Below are 20728 nucleotides of genomic sequence, written 5' to 3'. Positions count from 1 at the left end.
ATGGAATGGATAGTGTCTTGAAAGGAGGGTATAAGATGAACATCAACAAAAGCAAAACGAGGATAATGGAATGTAGTCAATTAAGTCGGGTGATGCTGAGGGGATTAGATTAGGATGGTTCAAAATGGTTCAAATGGCTCTGAGCACTATGGGACTCAACATCTTAGGTCATAAGTCCCCTAGAACTTAGAACTACTTAAACCTAACTAACCTAAGGACATCACACACACCCATGGCCGAGGCAGGATTCGAACCTGCGACCGTAGCAGTCCCGCGGTTCCGGACTGCAGCGCCAGAACCGCTAGACCACCGCGGCCGGCTTAGATTAGGAAATGAGACACCTAAAGTAGTAAAGGAATTTTGCTATTTGGGGAGCAAAATAACTGATGATGGTCGAAGTAGAGAGGATATAGAATGTAGACTGGCAATGGCAAGGAAAGCGTTTCTGAAGAAGAGAAATTTGTTAACATCGAGTATAGATTTAAGTGTCAGGAAGTCATTTCTGAAAGTATTTGTATGGAGTGTAGCCATGTATGGAAGTGAAACATGGACGATAAATAGTTTGGACAAGAAGAGAATAGAAGCTTTTGAAATGTGGTGATACAGAAGAATGCTCAAGATTAGATGGGTAGTTCACATTACTAATGAGGAAGTATTGAATAGGATTGGGGAGAAGAGAAGTTTGTGGCACAACTTGACGAGAAGACGGGATCGGTTGGTAAGACATGTGTTGAGGCATCAAGGGATCACCAATTTAGTATTGGAGGGCGGCGTGGAGGGTAAAAATCGTAGAGGGAGACTAAGAGATGAATACACTAAGCAGATTCAGAAGGATGTAGGTTGCAGTAGGTACTGGGAGATGAAGAAGCTTGCACAGGATAGAGTAGCATGGACAGCTGCATCAAATCAGTCTCAGAACTGAAGACCACAGCAACAACAACATAGTACAAGTGTGTCCGAACACACAGAGCGCGGAACACTCCTAACGATGGGTCTCCGCAGTCAACGACCCATGCATGTGCCAATGTTATCACGATGACATTGGCAACTCCGACTGAAATGGGCACGTGACCATCGGCACTGAACGTTGGCACAGTGTCAGAGCGTTGCGCGGTCTGATGAATCCCGATACTGTCTTCATCATTTCCATGGGAGGGCGCGAATCCGTCGTCTTCCAGGGAACAGCTTGACATCTGTACCGTAGGACGGTGACAAGCTGGCAGCGGCTATATTTACGCTCTGGCAAACATTCACGTGTGTATTCGTGGGTCCAATAGAGATCGTGCAAGGCGGCACGGCGTACTCTGGTTGAAGACTACGTACATCCCTTCATGACGATCGCGTGTCCCGTGGCTGCGACATTTTTCACCAAGATAATGCGCCATGTCACAAGGCCATGAGTGTGATGGAGTGGTTTGACGAACACATCGGAGAGTTACAGTTGATGAGCTTGCCCTCCAACTCGCCAGATCTGAACGCGATCGAACACATCTGGGATGTGATTGAACGTGGAGTCAGAGCTCGTCGGCCCCCTTCCCGGAATTTACGGGAATTAAGTGACTTGTGTGTGCAGATGTGGTGCAAGCTCCTTCGAACGACCTACCAAGACCCGACGCGTCGCCGCTGTTATTCGTGCCAAAGGTGGACATACCGGCTATTACACGTAGGTAGTCATAACGTTCTCACTGATCGGTGTAAATGCACTAGGAGAATACTCGTGGATATTTTTACTATTGAGTCCAGTGAGTGATCGGGTCTGCACACCTTCCATTTACGTTTATCAAAATACTCATATGTGACCATATTCTGTGAAAATTCCTCACGGTACGTAAATTATAAACCCATCTGTCTGCTCCTGCAGCTATGATCTCCGTTTCACTGTAGGTTGTCCACTTGGTTAACGTTTTATTAATGTGGCAATATATTGATTATTCTCAAACGAGTATCAAGAGAGGAACAAGATTTGGATCTCTGCCTAAAAATCGCAAAAAGAGAAAAGTTCACGCACCAGTATCACATAGCTTACTGGGTGATAGTTAAGTACGATCCAGACGACGATAAGAATGACATTGACCAGAGTGCCATTTACGTACTGGGTCATCACGAAGATTTTATCGCTGCAACAATTTTATCTCACTGATAGCACTGCTATTCTCTGACACCGTTCCGTCTTCCGGATTTTGTAAGTGTGACAAGGAGCCGTGCTTTCCGGTGAGATCTAGCCGATTTTAGTAAAACTAGGTATTGTTGAGAGAAAATGTTTTACAATTTGTTTGGTCAAGTCATTTATAATGACATAAGATCTTTTTTCTAGTAGACTTGCAAGAGTTTTCTCGCTGATTACGTTTAGCATGGTCAACATCTGTACACGAGAGCGTGAAGGATATAAATAATTACTGTACTATATTAACACTTAAACAATACTTGTTTACTTGAAGAATTATCGCTATCTAAGTACGCAGATATAATGAAACAGTGTGTACTTACAATATTAGTGTGCAAAAAGAATGACTTCCGTTTTCATTTAAGCCGCAGAAATGTAAACGCGTAAATTTACACATAATTGTTATTATTTTTAATAGGGCCATTGAAACATACAAAATCCCATTACGTTACGTGAATAATAATTAAATTCATTTGACAATCACAGTGACAGTTTGTGGACCACGTAACAACAATTGTGAGTCCATTAAATTCCCGTTATCATAGTAAAAATCATAGTTAAATGAACTTTAGATTTACCTGCAGGGAATGGAAGTTTTCCGCGATAATATTCTCTAAGCCGAACTAGAAACTATGAGAGGCGTCAGCAATGGCTCAACGGAATTCCGCGTTGTCACTGCTTTTTAACAGTTCCGTGTGGTACCCTGATGTTGATTCAAAAACTCTCCTGCATGTTCCGTCGTGAGTTACAGAGCGTCACGATTGGATTCCGAATCCTCAGAGTGGTGGAAGTAAAATACTGCATTAAAAATTAAGGCCGTCGTAGGATGCTTACATTACTTTAAAGAATTAAATAAGCTGCCGGAAGGAGTAGAACAGAAAAACAAAGACTGTAATGATATTTGAGTGAGACGCCTTTCATGCAGCATCAGTCGCAACTATACTTCTCGGAAAAGATACACGTCACATTAAGGATAACACTCGTTTTCTCGTGGGTAAACCTGTTGTGATGTAATATCGTTTGTTTCTAACTCTAGTAATCAGGTTCGACAGATCAATTTGAGATGCTAAATTGTATGCAACTACTGACAAGAAGATAAGGAATCAATTCCCATTGGTCGGTCGATGTTACAGCTGTCGGTCGACCTTGTGAAGCAAGATAGTGCCACTAGATGGCAGGATGCTCAGAACTGTTACGCACGTGTTAGCGGACTGTGTTAAACAGCGGTGTGTTCATTTGTCCGCAGGTGGTGCTGTGGCTGGTGTACTTGTAAATTCGTTGAGAAGAAAAATGTATTCTACAGTAGAACGAGGAGCTCCAAACAGCTTGGAATATAGGATATATTTCAGTAAGTATTAACGTTGCTTGGTCATACGGGATAAGTGTTATCATATGGAACCCGGTCGTGACAAGTAGACCAATATGTACATTCTGATAAAATATATAGTTCAAGGCCATATGTACTCAGATGAAGGACATGACTTGACAGAGCTCGTAAAGTTCTGCTCTGAAAATATCGACTTACTAGTAATATTTAGTAACACAATGAAGGCGTGTACATGGCTCTATTGCCGTTTTGATATATTAAATTCTGGTGCACTGATGTGACTGTTATTAGTGTAATGTAGTGAAGTATAAAAACCGTAATGCTATACTAAAGTTGTAAATCATTTTACAGAAAATGAGAAAGGCCCTATTTCTCCCTTGCATGACATTCCTCTTTATGCCGATGCCGGTAACAAAATATTCAACATGGTTGTGGAAGTTCCGAGATGGACAAACGCGAAAATGGAGGTAATTTTTTCTGTGCCAAGTTACATGTATATCTAACTAAAGAGTGACTTTAATACAGCAGCTATACCGTGTGGATACATGTTTGCAAAATATAGTGCTAATCCTTAGTTAAGTTTTTGTTAAAATTTCAAATGTAATCGTAGAGTAAAACTCTAGCAGAGTTGGAAGGACACAAAATGTTAACTCTCTATCCAGAGGTTTGTCAAAATATACCTAATTTCGTTGGTGTTTGTGAAGTTCATTTATGCACCTCAGAATAGCTTCGCTCTCCATTAAATACTTCTAATATGTAAACTAATAAATTAGACAGCTATTTAATCATAAAACAGTTTAACAGTGGCATTGATGGGCTGTAATTAAGGCTAATAAGTTCTTAAACATGTTACTTGCTAGTAGTTTGCCGGCTGGAGTGGCCGTGCAGTTCTAGGCACTACACTCTGGAACCGAGCGACCGCTGCGGTCGCAGGTTCGAATCCTGCCTCGGGCATGGATGTATGTGATGTCCTTAGGTTAGTTAGGTTTAATTAGTTCTAAGTTCTAGGCGACTGATGACCTCAGAAGTTAAGTCGCGTAGTACTCAGAACCATTTTGCTAGTAGTTTCAAATACACACAATTCTCTAATTTGTGACTGACAAGATTCGAATGTATAAACAAAATTCTTATTTTGTAGATCAATCTGAAGGAAGTTCTGAACCCTATTAAGCAAGATGTAAAGAAAGGAAAACTCAGATATGTGGCGAACTGTTTCCCCCACCATGGTTATATATGGAATTATGGTGCACTTCCACAGGTAATTCTTCCATTCATGCCTTAACACACTAAGAAGCTACACACAATAATGAGGTGGTACTGAAACTGGCCATCTACTTTCAGTGACACCTTAGTTGCAAATATCAGTAAGACATATGTAACCTTAGTATGCTGTTTCTGAATTGCTGCTTTAAGGCCATTCAATAGTCGTAACAAAGGATCTTATGTCGTAGGTCAGTTGACTGTGAATGATTAAATTGCCATAACTTTATACATGCTGCCATAATCTATTGTTACTGGTCAAAGCTGATGGTCAGTTTGAAGTCCATTTGCTCTCTTGCATGACTAGTTCTAAATAAAGGGAATCTGTTTAAAATGCTGTGCTGGATTATAAAGTAAAACTTTATTTTTCTGTGTGGTACTGAATTAATTTGTTGGGCATCTACTCCTATTCCATTGCTGAGAATCTTCATAGCAACTGAACGTTTGGGGTGGCTAAAGTGCATTTATAGTGTTCACATCTCGTTCATTGCATGCGGCTATTGGCATTTTATTGGTTAGGGCCAATCAGGTAGTAGTATATGCTAGCCATTTACTCACCCAGTCATATAATGTTACCACAAATGTTTGGCTGTTCTTTCTAAATACTTCAAGCTCTTCAGAGCTGTGATTTAGTTTAGATTGTTGCAAGTGATACAAAATACCAGATAACTTTATGTACTAATCGTGAGAAATTACAAACAGTGTGATTCGCTGCCCACATCGGACTCGTGCCTTCAGTTATTCACATCTCACAACCTATGCCAACAGCAGAAAACACTAGCATAAGCTGCAGACTCTGTACATGCACTTACACCTTCTGCGTTATGATTTACACGGTCTCTGCAATACACTAATTTCATAGGCCATAATGTTAATTTCATTATATTGCATTTAAATGAAATGTACCTCTATCACCAGAATATGGATGCAGCTCAGATGAATGATTTAACTGTAGCATGGTTAAAGATACCAGTACTGTCAGAATTTGCTGGTGTTATTCAGAGACCACGGAAACCTGAATTAGCTGGAAAGTGACCAGAATCTCTCCAGCTCAATAAGTAGTTTCAACTGCTTATGATCTGAAATTTGCACATCCACTGAGATTCAGTACACTGTGTTTCTGACCAGGGAAACACCCCATTGCACCCCCCCCCCCCCAATTTAGTTGTAAAATGGCCCATTGAATAGTCTGTCAAAAACTGAACACGCATCAAGCATGAAAACTGGCAGATGTACTGAAAAATGATAAAAGAAGCAAAATACAAACAGTGAACGGTCGAAGCTCAAGATCTGCAACATCGACCACATTGCAAGAATAATGGTGCCGTTGTATGGTCATGGTGTTGGACTGCAGAGTGGGAGTCTGGGTTCAATGTCCCTCATGCCCAAGTTTTTTGTCACTATTTTATGAACTGTCGGTGCAGTCATTGATGGTACTGTTCTGCTCCTATTGTCTTGGAAATGTCGTACTGTACATTCAGTATAAAATGTCATGTAGTAAGAATATGTTACCATTGCAAGTAAATGTATTGAATAGTGAGAGCAGGCAAGAAGCAGCATACCTCTTCCGCAGAAATGAAAACATCAAATAAACAGGTGTAAACTATGTTACAACAAAGGAATTAGTCAAAACCTCCAAAACAGAATGCAAAACTAAAGTGTTACTTGTGTGGAACAAATGGAGGTAAGTACAGCTCGTGGTCCCTTCCTTAAATCTCACTGTTGCAAAGAGATGTTGCACCACAGCGTACACACACAAATTTGAATACAGTGAACTCGCACGTCAATGATGGACAGCTCATAATTTTGAGAAAAGAGTAAAAGGCAGATACGAACAGATTTCCTCCGCAGTCCAAGAAAGTGACCACAATGCCTTGGCTGTTCAGATTTCCTCTGTTGCACATTTTGAGCTTGGACCATTCACTGTTTATATTTTGCTTCTTTTTTCACATATTTCACATCACCTACCTGTTTTCATGCTTGATGAGTGTTCCATTTTTATGGGCTTCCCACTGGGACATCTTGCCCTAAACCTGAGGTGTTACAATGGGGAGTTACCCTTGTGAGTACTTAAGTCCACAATTACATTTTTGTTATAATTTCTCACTAAATGAGTTATTTTCTTATTCCAACCTTCCAGTCCTTGTTGGGGTTGAGCTGAGTAAAATTTGTATTTGATTTTTGTGCTGTGTGCAAAAAACTGTTGCAGTTGAGCAGTAATTGTGGTTTTGAGGACAGTATAATAACTTTCTGCTCCGGTACTCAGTTTGATAATTCATAAATATTCACATCATATAGGCTGTTGAAAAAGAGTTGTTGACAGCAATGGAGAAAGTAATGAGGTGAGGTACACAAAGGGGAACAGCTTGGGCTAGAGGCTGCAGCAGCCATCTGCAATTACCAGACCTTCACTCCCATAACAGCAGTAACCATTTGCTCTTTGCATCATGCAGCTTGCTGTCCTGTGGCACTGTTGTGCACTGAGATCTTGTTTCCATTTATTAGAGTTCCAGGGTCAGTATTTTATCTGTAACAACTGTTGTGTATTGTGTGATACAGAACAGGATCAAAAGCAATTTCCTCAAATGTTGTTCAGTGGAAAAGTTTGCCTTCATTATCTTGACCAGGGGATTGACGTACTGGGTCGCCTAACAAAAATGGTTTGGGCGTTACATGCCTACACTATCAACAGGAGATTATTAGTGTCGTAATGTCCAAGTAAGTGATGAATTTAAAAACTTAGCTCCTAGAACTAGGATCCCACCATAAACCATGCTTAACCAAGGGCGAAAAAGAAGAGCTGGCAAAACCATATAGGCATATTCATTAGATTGTCACCTTACCACAACCATTTCAACACAACAGAATATTGCTCAAAATAAAAGGTTCTGTTGTTACAATAATAAAAATATTATTGTGCATGCAAACTTCTTGGCCGGTTGAAACTCCACGCCAGTCCTACACTCAAATCTGGGACCGTTATCTTATGCAGGCACATACTGAGCTATCCAAGGACAACTCGAAACCCACCCTCACACCATTATTTGTGCCAGTACCTCATCTTGTACCTTCCAAACTTCACAGTTCTCCTGCATACCTTGCAATACTACTACTCTTGGGAAAAAGGTTACTACAGTGACAAGAGGATGATTTGAGAGTCATGTTTGGATAGCTGTCAGTAGAGCATTTGCTTGGGAAAGACAAAAGTTCCAAGTTGGAGTCACAGTCTGGCACACAGCTTTAATCTGCAAGGAAGTTTCAGAGCAATGCGTACCTGCCATAGAGTGAAAATTCATCCTGGAAACTCTGCAGGAATCTCTCATCAAAAAAACTTGTAGCAATAGTCACCTCTGAAGACTGGGAAAAAGCTAGTCACATGTTGTCCATCAAGGGAAAACTTCACAGAATGGAGCTGTTTTAGGAAATTCAATAGAAGAATGACTACATCATAAACATAAAGTTTTTACCAATAATAAGAAAGCTATCAGCAACAGTCAAAATGAAGTTATGTCTGTATCACAAAATAAAGATCTCTGTTCACAAAATAATTGCTGTAATACTGAGATGTGTGTAGTGCTGCTGTTCTTCTTTCTTCCAAACTGGCAAGTTTCTTCTTGATTACAGACTTCTTTCCATGTTAGAAATAAATGGGAAGTTGATCTGAAAATGTTTAATTATGAACACAGTGATCAGTGCCTCGTAATGAAACTTCAAACATAGTTATGTCCTGCAGTAGTTAAATCTGGATTTAGTTTGAGATACCTGTGGTTCAAATCATTTTCCTGGCCATCTTGATCTAAGCCCTTTCAATACATCACACTGAACACACTACCATTTTTAGGCGTGCTTCCAGAATGTCATCACTACCTATTGCTCTCTCATCTCTAATGACAACAGTATCAAAATATGAAATAATCATTCGTAAATTATAAAAGGAAAACTTCATATTGAGCGTCACCTTGAAAGTTTGTTCACTTCACATATTGTCAGTCGTGGCATGTAATAAGTAATTTTCAGTTGATGTAATACTTTCCTTCAAATAAATATGATCTTATGTAGGAAAATGTTTAATTTGCTAATTTTTGATGTCTTATGAGACAGCAGAGTGAGATGATAGTGTTCAGCTTAAGGCTCTGTTTCGTTAGAGAGATCAAACTCCAGTCTGGCTATCATACGTTATATAGGTTATCTAAACCAACTAAGGCGAATACTGCAAAGACCCCCCAGATAGCGAAGTTGTAAGTTGTGCCCTCCCAGATTTCTTCTGAAATCTGAGCTATTGCTTAATTTCCAATGTCAGTTGTGATGACCCATTACTCATTCCTTACTTGTGAAACAAAGAATTTGACACTGGTTTTACCAGAACTTAAATCTAATTAAGAGGACATTCTTTGCTAAAAGTATTTGTAATGAGTACTTGCACCTTCTGAAAACAAAAATTTAACTAAAACCTGAACAGAATCATGAGTTGCAAATGGAAATGGATGAAAGGCAGGGAAATGTTGAGAAATTTATGGTTAAATGGTGAAGAGGTGATGAGGAAAGATTAGGTGATACATAGTAATAAAGTTTTAAAGAGGACAGAATTGATAATACTGAGAATGCACATTGTGACTGGAGTAATATAGTACGGGATGAACAAAGAAGAAATACACAAAAATAGCAGTGGATGGCCATAGCAGCTCATGCTGCAAAGTGTTGACTTGCCAGAATTTGTAAAAATTGTTTTTGGGATGGTTAAGACTGGCGGCACAAGCACAGCCTCACTACCAATACTTCAACAGGTGCACACCCTATCATTTTCACTATCAAGTCTTAATTTGTGCTGACCCCCACTACATAAGGCCTCCAGAAGAGGGAAAAGGGCTCCACTCTTGGTCCTGTTTCCAGTAACCTTGATGCTCTGGCTTAGTGCACAGCAAAACACCTTGCTGCTATTGTTTTCTTTCTTCTTCTTCTTCGATACTGTTATTATGTGGCATCATGAAGGTGAAAATTAGGTCGCTTTTTAGAACATTGGAATTAAATCCACTTGAATGTCAGTTTTCATGATGAAAATGCTACAGGGTGGCTGCCTTACCATCCTCCATGTGTTTGCTGGTGGGAAGGTTGGTGGTACAAGGAAACATGCCATTCATAGGAAGCCAATGCATACTGATTTGTCTCTACAGGCTGGTGGTTGTCACCATCCGGCTCAGCATGGATGGGTATTCCGAACCATGATACAGAGGGCCCACATCGTCTCAGACCTAGAAATTGTCAGCAGAGTTAGACCGTTTTTCCTTAGAATGGTTGTTATAAAAGATAGAAGAGATGTACATTATTGGCCAACCATGAATCATGAGTGATGATAATGGGCACCAGAGTTTGTGGTACTTTATCGTAAGCAGGTTTTATTTGCAACTAGAATGGCCATATTCTGTAAAAATTTTATAAAAAAATGTGCTTTTCAATCATTATCAAAGTTTAGGGACCTTTTAGGATTGTACAGGAATACCTTGGTTTGCGTGAGGTGGATGTCTATCGTATCCCTCGGAGTTATTGCATGTTGTATTCATCAGACCATGAGGACTGTGAAGGCCTGGTATATTGAGCATGAATGTCACATAAGATTAAAGTTTTTGCTCGTTTCTGTGCGTGCACACCTTGAGAATGACAGGCTGTGCACCTTTCGAAATATCGGCAGTTGTCAGACATCCCCATGTGACAATTTTGTGAGAAGGAAAGTTGCCACTCATCTGCTGAGTCACAGATAGGCACAAGAAAAAGACTCACAATTATAGATTTCGGCCATTAAGACCTTTCCTCTTCACTACGGCCTTAACGGCCGAAAGCTACAATTGGGAGAGTTGTTTTGTTGTGCCTATCTGCGACTCAGCATCTCTGCTATATGGTGAGTAGCTTCTGTGCTGGATTTCCCATTGTTTGACATCCTCATGTGAGGTATTTGGAAATCAGTAGTTTCACATTCCCCACTGTTTTGCAACTTTCTCAGAAACTAGTAGATAGGGCATTGTTGATAGTTCTTAATTCTTAAGTGGCAGCTCATTACATGTGGAAGTTTGCTAATGGTCATGTATCCTAATAAAACTGTAAAACAGTTATCTGTCCGAATGAGCTAATCTCCAAAACTACTAGACAAACCTTCATAGGGTTTTTACAGGTTGTTAGTGTAGCTTGGGGTTTTTACAGGTTGTTAGTGGTGCTTGGGGTAATGTGCAGGCTTTATTTCATCAGAATAGGATCATGGGAAAAAATATAACTTCAAGTTTCACTGGAAATTCTTTCCTCAGCTTAGTAGCTCGGATGTTTAATCATAAAGGCATAATACACCAGAGGACCAATCGATGGCAATGTTAATTTCTTAACTCAGTGTCAGATGTATTTTCAGAAGTTGATGTCAGTGGCAGAAATAAGTGCCACAATCTTAACTTTATAAATACAAACTAGCAGTGAATTTACTTGACTAGGACACACAGCTTTACTTATTTTTGCTTTATTGTAAAAACTTGACATTGCCTTGGTTCCTTTGATTATTTATTTATATTCTTTGCTAGGAAAAAGATTACATTTTGATTTCGTTTTGTTTATGAATAAAAATGCCTAGAAAATAGTAGTCTTTCTGAATGCACCAGCATAGAAAAAAATACTGAAGATGTTGCCCTCTGATTAATCCAGTGAAGATATTGAGGTGAGACTTACTGTGAATTGAGAAAAGTCAGGCTTCAAGTAACATTTTGGAAACACTGTCGGAACGTAAGGAATGACATAAATCTTATCAAGAGTGTCATGCATTATCTCGCTCATCAGAATTCTTCACTCGCAGAGCCTTATCTTTCCAACATATCATAGAATTGGAAATTTTGAAAGGAAGTGGCCCAGGTATTAATATTTTACAGTAAAAGTCCTGTTTCTTTCTAACAATTCATTATTTCACTTCAAACATGTACAATACCTGGTAAACTTAAGTTCATGAGGATAAATAAAGCACCAGGCTGCATGTTGTGGATGTGAACCTTAGTGTCAGTTACTTTTTGCACAGCCAGCTTTAAATAGGTCTCCCCCATGTTTGTGAAGCAGACTAGCTCTTCGTTCATGTCCTCAATTGTGCTGCGTGAAATGTTGTATACAAAGAAGCTTTGAGTCAAAAATAAAATCCACGCTTACCAAGTCTCGACCACAACTCTAAATAAATACCTGTGTAATGCCGGGTTTCTCAGTTAGCAATTAAATGAAATGTAAAAATAGCCTTCTAAATCAGTTCACACACACACACACACACACACACACACACACACACACACACAGGAAAATTATGTGAATGCATCTGTCATGAATATCAATTTTTGCACTTTGCATTCTCAGTTTTTTGTTTCTCATAAATTAATCCCAAAATGTGAAGTAAATGACAAACTACAATAATAATAATAATCTATATTGCTACTCTGACATGTGGAACGTTGTGTTATTACACCTTCTGATTTTTGTTTTCAGACATGGGAAAATCCAGAAGTCCTAGATGAATCTACTGGCTGTAAAGGAGATAATGACCCAATAGATGTTCTAGAAATAGGTTATAGGGTGAGTAACTGCTGTGTAGTGCTTGGATACATTGCAGACAATTTTTAATATTTCAGTAACTATATTTCCTATGTTCAGCATCACTATTAATTTTTAAACCAGAGATTAAACTTAAATATAGGTTGTCCCATTAGAATACTGTTTCAGCTCTTCATAGTCACATACAATGTAATTTATGTATCACATTTTTTTGTGTTTAGCATTAAATTTTTGTAGGTAAGACTGTGGCTCTTCATAGCCTCAGTGCTAAAGAGACCAAAGTTCGGGACAGCAGAACCATAATGAACATTCACAACTCCATGCATGCTTCAGCATTCATGATAAGTGGTGTGGTATATTGGAATGTGAAGTAAATGTTCAAACATAAGGAAGCAAATCAGCAATAGATATGTCATTTATGTTGAGCTTTCATTGCTAAGCTTGTAGAGTGCTGTGAAAAATTACAGATTTGCGGTAGTTTGACTGTTGACCCACTACCAGTGTGCTTTTTAATTTAACTTTTGGATTTTAAAGCCTACGCTTGTTACAATAAAACGTCAACTTTTCTTGTCACATAAAATTGCAGTGTGAGCACAAGCAGCATTGCCACAAGACAGAAGGCTTTCTGAAACGTTGTATTCACACTGACCTAATGCCACTTGAAATTCATAGAGATTCTATTGCACTGACATGACGTGAAACCTTTTGTAGACACACTCATTTGTTTTGATGTCTTAGATGGAGACAAGCTTCATTAGCCTATGAAGTATGTCATGATAAAATCTTTTCTGTAATAACTATGTTCCTTATGTTATTCCTTAATACAGGATTAAATTAAATGCTGTTCAGTGTGAGCAGTTTTGCATATAGTGCACAGATTTGAAGCACAACAGGTGGCTGAAACTGCCATAATGCTTTCGATCATTGAGAATAATTTTGTCAGTTGTATTTAGTACATAGTGCCATACACCATTTTATTATTATAAAGACAATGATTTCTACTCACCCTCGCCATGAAGAGATGAGACACACACACACACACACACACACACACACACACACACACACCTATACATTTAAGTTTGTATATGCTGCAGGACATACAGGAAATCTGGGAAAAACCCAAGAATTTTTTTCATCCAGAAGGAAACTAGGAAAAACCTCAAATTTTTAGAATTCCAGGTAGGTTTCAGTGGTTTAGCGTTCAGTTACATTTTTGGCATTTTGAAGGGTAAGAACTGATAAACAGAAAAATGTGTTAAGTGTTAAGACTGCTGCTGGAATACTTCATAACAATAAACTGCTACCGACGAGTGTGATGTCAAGTTCTTTTGAGCTGTTGCGCAGTTGAATTGCATATGGGTGTACCTTCTCCCGCTTCCGGCTATTTGAAGTGTGGATATTAGCTGTATCAGCAGTAGCAACAAGCAGCCAGATGCTATCCGGGAAAAATTTTGTGTTGTGCTCGAGCTGCCAGAATGCCACATGCACATAGCAGTTTGGGTTGTGGTGGGGAAGGGATTAGTCTCCACGTAAGCCATGTTTACGTTTAGTGATTTTTCTATTACACTTCTCACATCAAGTGAAAACAAAACAATTTCTGGGGTTGGAAGCTATCAAGTGAATAAAAATACATTCACATAATTACAGAAGGCTAACTTGTTATGAGTTTATTTTCTGATTTTTATTTTGTTTCCATATTTTTGACAATATCCTTGCAGTACAATGGAGTTAATTTTGTCAGTTTGTAAATAAATGTGGCTTTTACTAATATTTCCCAGGAGACTGTAAATTTATTAGGAACGAAATGTTTTATTCCTCACTATTGGCTAGTTTAAACTGTTCACTGAATTTAAAGTGCACATTTTTGTCTTCTGGCACGTATGGCATTATACTATAATAAAGAGCCAAACATGAGACAGTACAGTACTGGTAGTCCAAAAAAAATTTGCATCTTGAAAACGCATTGAAATCTTATCAGGATGGGACCTATTTCATTGCGAATCTGGACATATGAATGTGCACTTTGACAAATTATACATTTTAGTATGGTGTAAGAAATTCTGATGCTCTTGGAATATCCTATTTGTTTTATGATGTCATGGAAGATCTCTTAATACTACATATGTACAAATATATGGGCTTCCTACGTCATTGTAGCTGCCACGTGCAGTAATGTCTGTCAGAGCACTACTTACGACGGTAATCAAATGATAAGATTTAGGTATGGTTTGTAGCTTTCACTGCTCATTCTTTGTAAGTCGAATGATACAGTGTTATTAACTTTTCAAATTTTTTTACTACAAAATTTGTAAAATTTGTACATTACTTTTCCCTTCAATTATTAGACAGATATGGTGGTCCAATAGTTATTAGACATTATATGCTGTTGCTTGTTCATGATGAGTTCTAGATGGGTTTAGAATGTGTGAATTCCTTTTATTGGCCATATAAAGGTTGAAGCCTACTCTCCCCATGAAGGGACTTTCAACTGGTAGATCTTGTGGGGGTGATAAGCATTTCAGAATTTCTGACTTGAGGAGAGGTCTAATCTATAAAGTGCACCAAATCTTTGGTCCTACTTTTGTCATTGTGTTGTCTTTCAGATTGCCAGGGGCTGGAAACCATAAATGATGAGCATCTCCTCTTTCCCTGTTATTCCATGTTTCTCATCTCCCCTGTCTTCTCTCATCACACATTCCATCACTCCAATGATCCATTTGTCTCTCGGTCTTCTTCTAGTCTCTGGCCTGTTATTGTCATTTCATGGGCCTGTCTTGATACCCCAAAAAGTTGCATTCTTCTAACATGCCCATATCTTTTTAATCCTGTTTTTTCTATGCTATATTGCCTGGGCTTCTCTCACTATTTCTCTGCTGCTTTCTTTACTGGATACATTCTATTCTACTTCTATGAAATTTTATCTTGCAAGACTGTATCCTGCTGACCTGTCATCTTCATTGCCCATGTTTTGGAAACTTAAGAGAAGGTTGGAGAATAAAACAGTTGACATAACATTTGCTTAAGTTTTGGCAATACCTCCTTGCTCCACATCAGGCTTCCTGCACTCTGCAAGAAACCATGAGCTTACCTCCTTGTCCTGCCATTCCGCTGTCTTCTATTACCCTCCCCAAGTACTTGAAACCTTCCACCATCTTTATTACTTAAAAAAACTACCACCACCATCATTGCTTTCATATTTTCATTTCCTATTTGCACTGTCACACTTGTCATAATCTCATCCATTATGGTGATGGAAAGTAGAAGGAATTGTACACTCCCTTGTTTCAGACCATTTTTCCTTTTTAATCAAGCCTGTCTTCTGACCTACTTCTACACAACTCATATTTTCTTCATTCTTCAGAGTCAGCATTCAAATTCCTCTTTCCTAAAGGGTCCCAGATGTTGCTTTTCACACTATCACATGCCTTCTCAGTGTCAGAGCACTACTATTAAATCTTTATCAAATTCTTTGTCTGTTGGTGCTGCCTCACAGTAGTAATTGGATCAATATTTGACAAGGTCTAAACCAGGGATGGCCAAGAATTCTGCACGCATGCAATGCTTTTGCTTATGTGCGAATTTTCACCCTCTGCACATCCCTCCCCCTCCTCCCCCCCCCCCCCCCTCTTTCTCCACTATTGTCACGCTGAGCGGGAACAGGGGGAAATAGCAAAAGCACTGCATTTAAGTGGCAGTGCAGTCGTGCAAGGAACACTAAATGCCACGCATGTGAAACTTCCTGGAATATTGAAACTGTGCCAGACTGAGACTTGAACTCAGGACCTTTGTGTTTCACAAGCAAGTGCTCTACCGACTGAGCTACCCAAGCATAACTCACGACCTGTCCTCACAGGTTTACTTCCATCAGTACCTTGCCTCCTACCTCCCAAACTTCACAGTTCTCCTGCGAAACTTGCAGAACTAGCACTCCTGGAAAAAATAATATTGTGGAGACATGGCTTAGTCACAAGCTGGGAATTTTTCATTCTGGAGCCATGCATTTGGCTTTGTTTCCTGTTTCGTAACAGTGTAGATCAGACTGAAAAAAATTTCAGTGTTATTCAAAAAATTTTAGTGCACTGAAGACGTAATAAAATTCACATCTGGTACAAAAGGTCAGCATAAGGCCAAGTGCAGACAATTCCACAGATTTTTGTCGTTTGAGTTGCCACATAATTGTGATAGTTCCATAATCGAAAGTCTTTCATGCATATACATAAAGACATTGCAACAAGTTTGTAACCTTAGTTTGGAAACCAGGAAACTCTTCCCTGTTTCTATCATAAAAGAATTTGTATTTTAAACAGGAACTGTGTTGCATATCAATCAATTCCATCTGCACGTGCACTGATAAGCCAAAACATTATGACCACAGCCCATCGCAATGTTTGGTGCTGCCTGGTGGCATTACGGGCACATGAGGTAACAAAAGTAAGAGAAGGCATAGGTGGGTGATCACCTTAGTGAAAATATGGGCTCAAATGGGGAAATCCATTGAAATATGTGACTTTGAAAACGGGCAGTTTATTGTTACGCAGAGCCCATGAACAAATATCTCAAAAATGGCAAAGCTGGTCAAATGTTTGCATACTACTATCCAGAACCTATGAAAAGAGGTAGGACAGTGAAAGTACTCCTAGGAACTAAATGGTTGGACGTCCACAACTTTTCGCAAAATTTGGGGTATGAGACTTGTCTGCTCTGTAAACTGAGGTAGATGGTGATCTGTGACATCTTGTCTGAAAGAGAACAATGCTGGTGCATGCACAAGTGTTTAGGAGCATACTGTTCATTGTATATTGTTGAACGTGAAGCTCTGCAGACGATCACACCTACATGTTCAAATGTTGACCCAAAGACATAATCATTTAAGATAGCAGTGTGCACGCAACCATTGGGATTCAACTGTTGATAAATGGAAACTTGTCAGCTCTTAGAGTTCTTCTACGCTAGTTTGATAGTCATCTCAACAAATGCCATTGACCAATGACCTTGCTGTTTGGTCCTGTCCCCTGAATCAACCAACAAATGCCATCATCGAGGTGAACAGCAGCTCGAAACGTGCAGCACTCCATGGACGCAGGCTAATGGGGGCAGTATTATGCTGTGGGAGACTTTCTCTTGCAGTTGCAAGGGACTGTGGTCTTAATCGAAGACACACTGACATCTGCGAACTACCTGCATCCCTTTGTGCTTGATGTTTTCCCCAATGGCAATGTCGTCTTTCAGCAGTATAATTGTCCATATTTTGGAGCCATGCTTCATTGGTTTGAGAAGAATTATAGTGAGATCATGTTGATGTTTCAGTGACCAAATCTGCCTGATATGAATCGTATGGAACCCATCCCGGTTGCTTTCGGGTGCCATCACAACATATGCAAATCAGCAGTCTGTTATTTGCACAAATTAGATGACCCGTGCGTAGATATTCAGTGCTGCTTACCTCCACAAACCCACCAACAAACTGTCAGATCCCTGATACACAGAATCAGTGATCTTTCATTCCAAAGATGGACAAATAAACTATTAAGCAGGTGTTCTAAAGGTTTTGGCTTAACATGTATACAGGGCAAACCTGTCTCGAAAACAGCTCAGAAACAGTTGTAAAACTGGCAGTATCCTCGGTGTTTAGAAAACTATTCCTATTATTCTTTCAGTGCAGCAGTGAATTATTCAAAGTTCATGTTTCCCATAATGCCAGCGAGCTCAAGGAAATTGATGTTTTTGTGTCAGAAGTTGCTACTTCCCTAATTTGTTTTGCTTTTTAAATACATTGTCACAAAATCAAAAATAAGATGTTTCTCACCTTACAGTGCCCTACTGTGATTAGTGTGCGGTCGAGTCCACTTGAAGTGAGGTCTGCAATCCATTTTTAACAATCTGCTTGCTATTTCTGCTATCCTTCAGAAACTCAACAGTAGTGGGTATCAAATCAAAAAATCATTACAGGCACACCTCTTGGCTTAACCAGCATTCTTTGCCGTAATTTACTATTAATACCACCAGTTTCGTAAAGTACTATGTGCCTGCTAATTCAGCATGAGGTGCTTCTTGATGTACAGGACAATCTAGCCCGTATAAATCGTTCATCAGTAATTTTTTTTCTGTTTTGTAGTCAGTCTTTAAATTCTTTCTGCGTGGTATTGCAATGTCATTCCATTGCAAATTTGCGGTACCCACTGATTGTGACTGCATCCTTCCCTTCTGTGATTCTCATTCATTTTTAAAGGATTGGATTTCCAGCATGCAAGTAGCAGCTTTGGCTGTTTCTATATTGAACTGCTCAGGTTTCACTTTATGCCAGGTGCTGAACTTGTATGTTCACATACAGTATGTACATTAATAGTACTTCCAGCTTAATTCCTTGTATGTATTGGTGAAGTGAAGAGTGCTATGCAGAGTGAATTACATGAAACTGTGATGTCCAATTTGACTGTACTTAGAAGTCAGTACTCCATTCTCATTACACCGAAGTTTGCAGTCATTTTCTAGTGCACCAGAGAATTGTTTCCAGTAAATACTTACTGACCATATTGCAAATATTGGCAAGTGTTTCAGAAAGTTCCATTTAATACAGATTGACACAAAAGTATAGAATTAGAGAACTTGTAGAATAACACGCTAATGCATATTTCTGCCATAATATAACAATGTTAGATGTGTTCAAAATTCATTGATCTAGTACAGTGGAATGAACAGTTCAGTGTGGAGTAACTGAATGATATAGTTCCATAAGCAAGAGCTGAAACATCTTTGTGCATGCATGTGAGAACTTGAGCAAGGATCTAAAAGTTGGGCTGCTGTGTTAGTTGTATGTGCTGATCTACTGCTCAGTGTATCCTGTAAACATTTTTAGTGTGTGTGGATGTGCCAGATTACCTAAACAGCTTAGTGTTGAAGGTGCTAGTCATGCCAGTAACAGAGGTTTCAGTTTTAATTTTTCTTTGTTTTAAATTATGTATCTTACGGACTTAGTAATGGATACTTAGTGTGAAATGTTCAGAATGTAACTCTGTTAAATTTAAACACATTCTGTGAAGATGAAGTCTGCAGTGACTATACTTGTGTGAGCACCCATATTTGATGCTATGAAAGAGTGTAGATACCATTATGTGAGAATGTAGCACCAACTTCCATAACTTTTGAGGAGTTGTTCATATCTACATGCACTAGTTACACTGAAGTAATGTTTTGAATGGCCAGTTTCCATCTTCCTTCAGTTTGCAATTCCTTTCACTTGCAGGTGGCAAAGAGAGGAGAAGTGCTGCAAGTGAAAGTTCTGGGTGCCATTGCACTTATCGATGAAGGTTAGTAAAAACATTAAAGTTTCTTGAATTCCTGTGCTTGTGACTACTTTGCCTTACTTACTGGACACTATTAACTCCAAATAACAGCCTCTGTACAGAACGCGTCTTTCACTCTGCAATGAAGTGCCTACTATAATGGAACTTCGTGGACAACTACACTCCTCGCCCTTGCATTTTGTGGGCAGTATAAAGTAAGGGAGGTATAGATATATTGATGGGTGGTGTTTGGATGATGATACTTTCTGCTCAGTGAAGTTGGTAAAGGCAATGTACAATATGACTACGTCGTAGTGGTGTGCTTGTCGGAAGGTGGCTCAGTGCTACGGAGACACTGGAGGGGTTGTGGGGGGGTGGGGTGGGGGGGGGGGGGGTGCAGCAATGTTTCTCTCTGCATACTGACAAACAGTATATAGATTCTGATTATCTGGATCTCAGTTGACATTTTATAGAAGGCAGTTTTTGAAAAAAGAGTAAAAACTAAAGAAAATCAATGACTCTTCATTTAAAAGTAGACCGAATAGATATTTTAGAGAATAAATTATCACATGTGTAAATCATGTTTTATTGTGCACGTGGGGTGACTGAGATGTGTTGATTAATTATTAGAATGTATGTGATAATATTAGCCTACATTGAGGCCCTGTCTGTCATTAAAATAACTGCTGTCAGGATAGAGTGAATGAATAAGAGAAATGAAAATGATCATTTGAAATAAAATTGTACAAACTAGACCTTTAAGTGTAAACAACTTGGCCGAAAAGAAATTGCAAAGAACTAATTTTGGCGAAAAACACCTTCACAAATACATTCACATAAACAGCAGATGTGAAGCTATGTAGTAACTGATTATTGTGTAATAACTCTGAAAAATGTCTGGCTCAGAGTATAGACATTTTGTGTTGCTGTGGACAGTGTGCTTATTCATTGGGAAATAATGCAATTTTACGATCCATGCATGTGCTTCATATATTCAAATGAACCATTGTAACAAGTTGGGTGTGAGTATTATTGTACTTCAGTTTATGAAATGGAAAATAACCTATTTTTGTAAAATAGGTTTTAAAGTGCACTCATATGACACTATTGAAAATTAATTTGCCTCTACAT

General features: G+C 39.0%; 1 protein-coding gene across 2 annotated transcripts in view; it reads left to right on the top strand.

The window, feature by feature from the left end:
• Positions 1-20728, top strand: part of LOC126417939 (inorganic pyrophosphatase) — a 124932-nt gene that overhangs the window by 57057 nt on the left and 47147 nt on the right. The window contains exons 2-6 of one of the 2 annotated variants that reach the window (XM_050085157.1): positions 3411-3512; positions 3843-3958; positions 4630-4749; positions 12246-12332; positions 19558-19621. In XM_050085157.1, the coding sequence (XP_049941114.1) occupies positions 3455-3512; positions 3843-3958; positions 4630-4749; positions 12246-12332; positions 19558-19621 (445 nt within the window). In that variant the 5' untranslated portion in view covers positions 3411-3454. Of the gene's footprint in view, positions 1-3328; positions 3513-3842; positions 3959-4629; positions 4750-12245; positions 12333-19557; positions 19622-20728 lie in introns of those variants that run through there. The other variant, XM_050085156.1, reaches the window with a different exon arrangement.

Source organism: Schistocerca serialis, chromosome 1, assembly GCF_023864345.2.
Source record: "Schistocerca serialis cubense isolate TAMUIC-IGC-003099 chromosome 1, iqSchSeri2.2, whole genome shotgun sequence".
Taxonomy (NCBI): Eukaryota; Metazoa; Arthropoda; class Insecta; order Orthoptera; family Acrididae; genus Schistocerca; species Schistocerca serialis.
The sequence above is the reverse complement of the archived record's forward strand: the minus strand, read 5'-3'. Positions and strand labels throughout refer to the sequence as shown.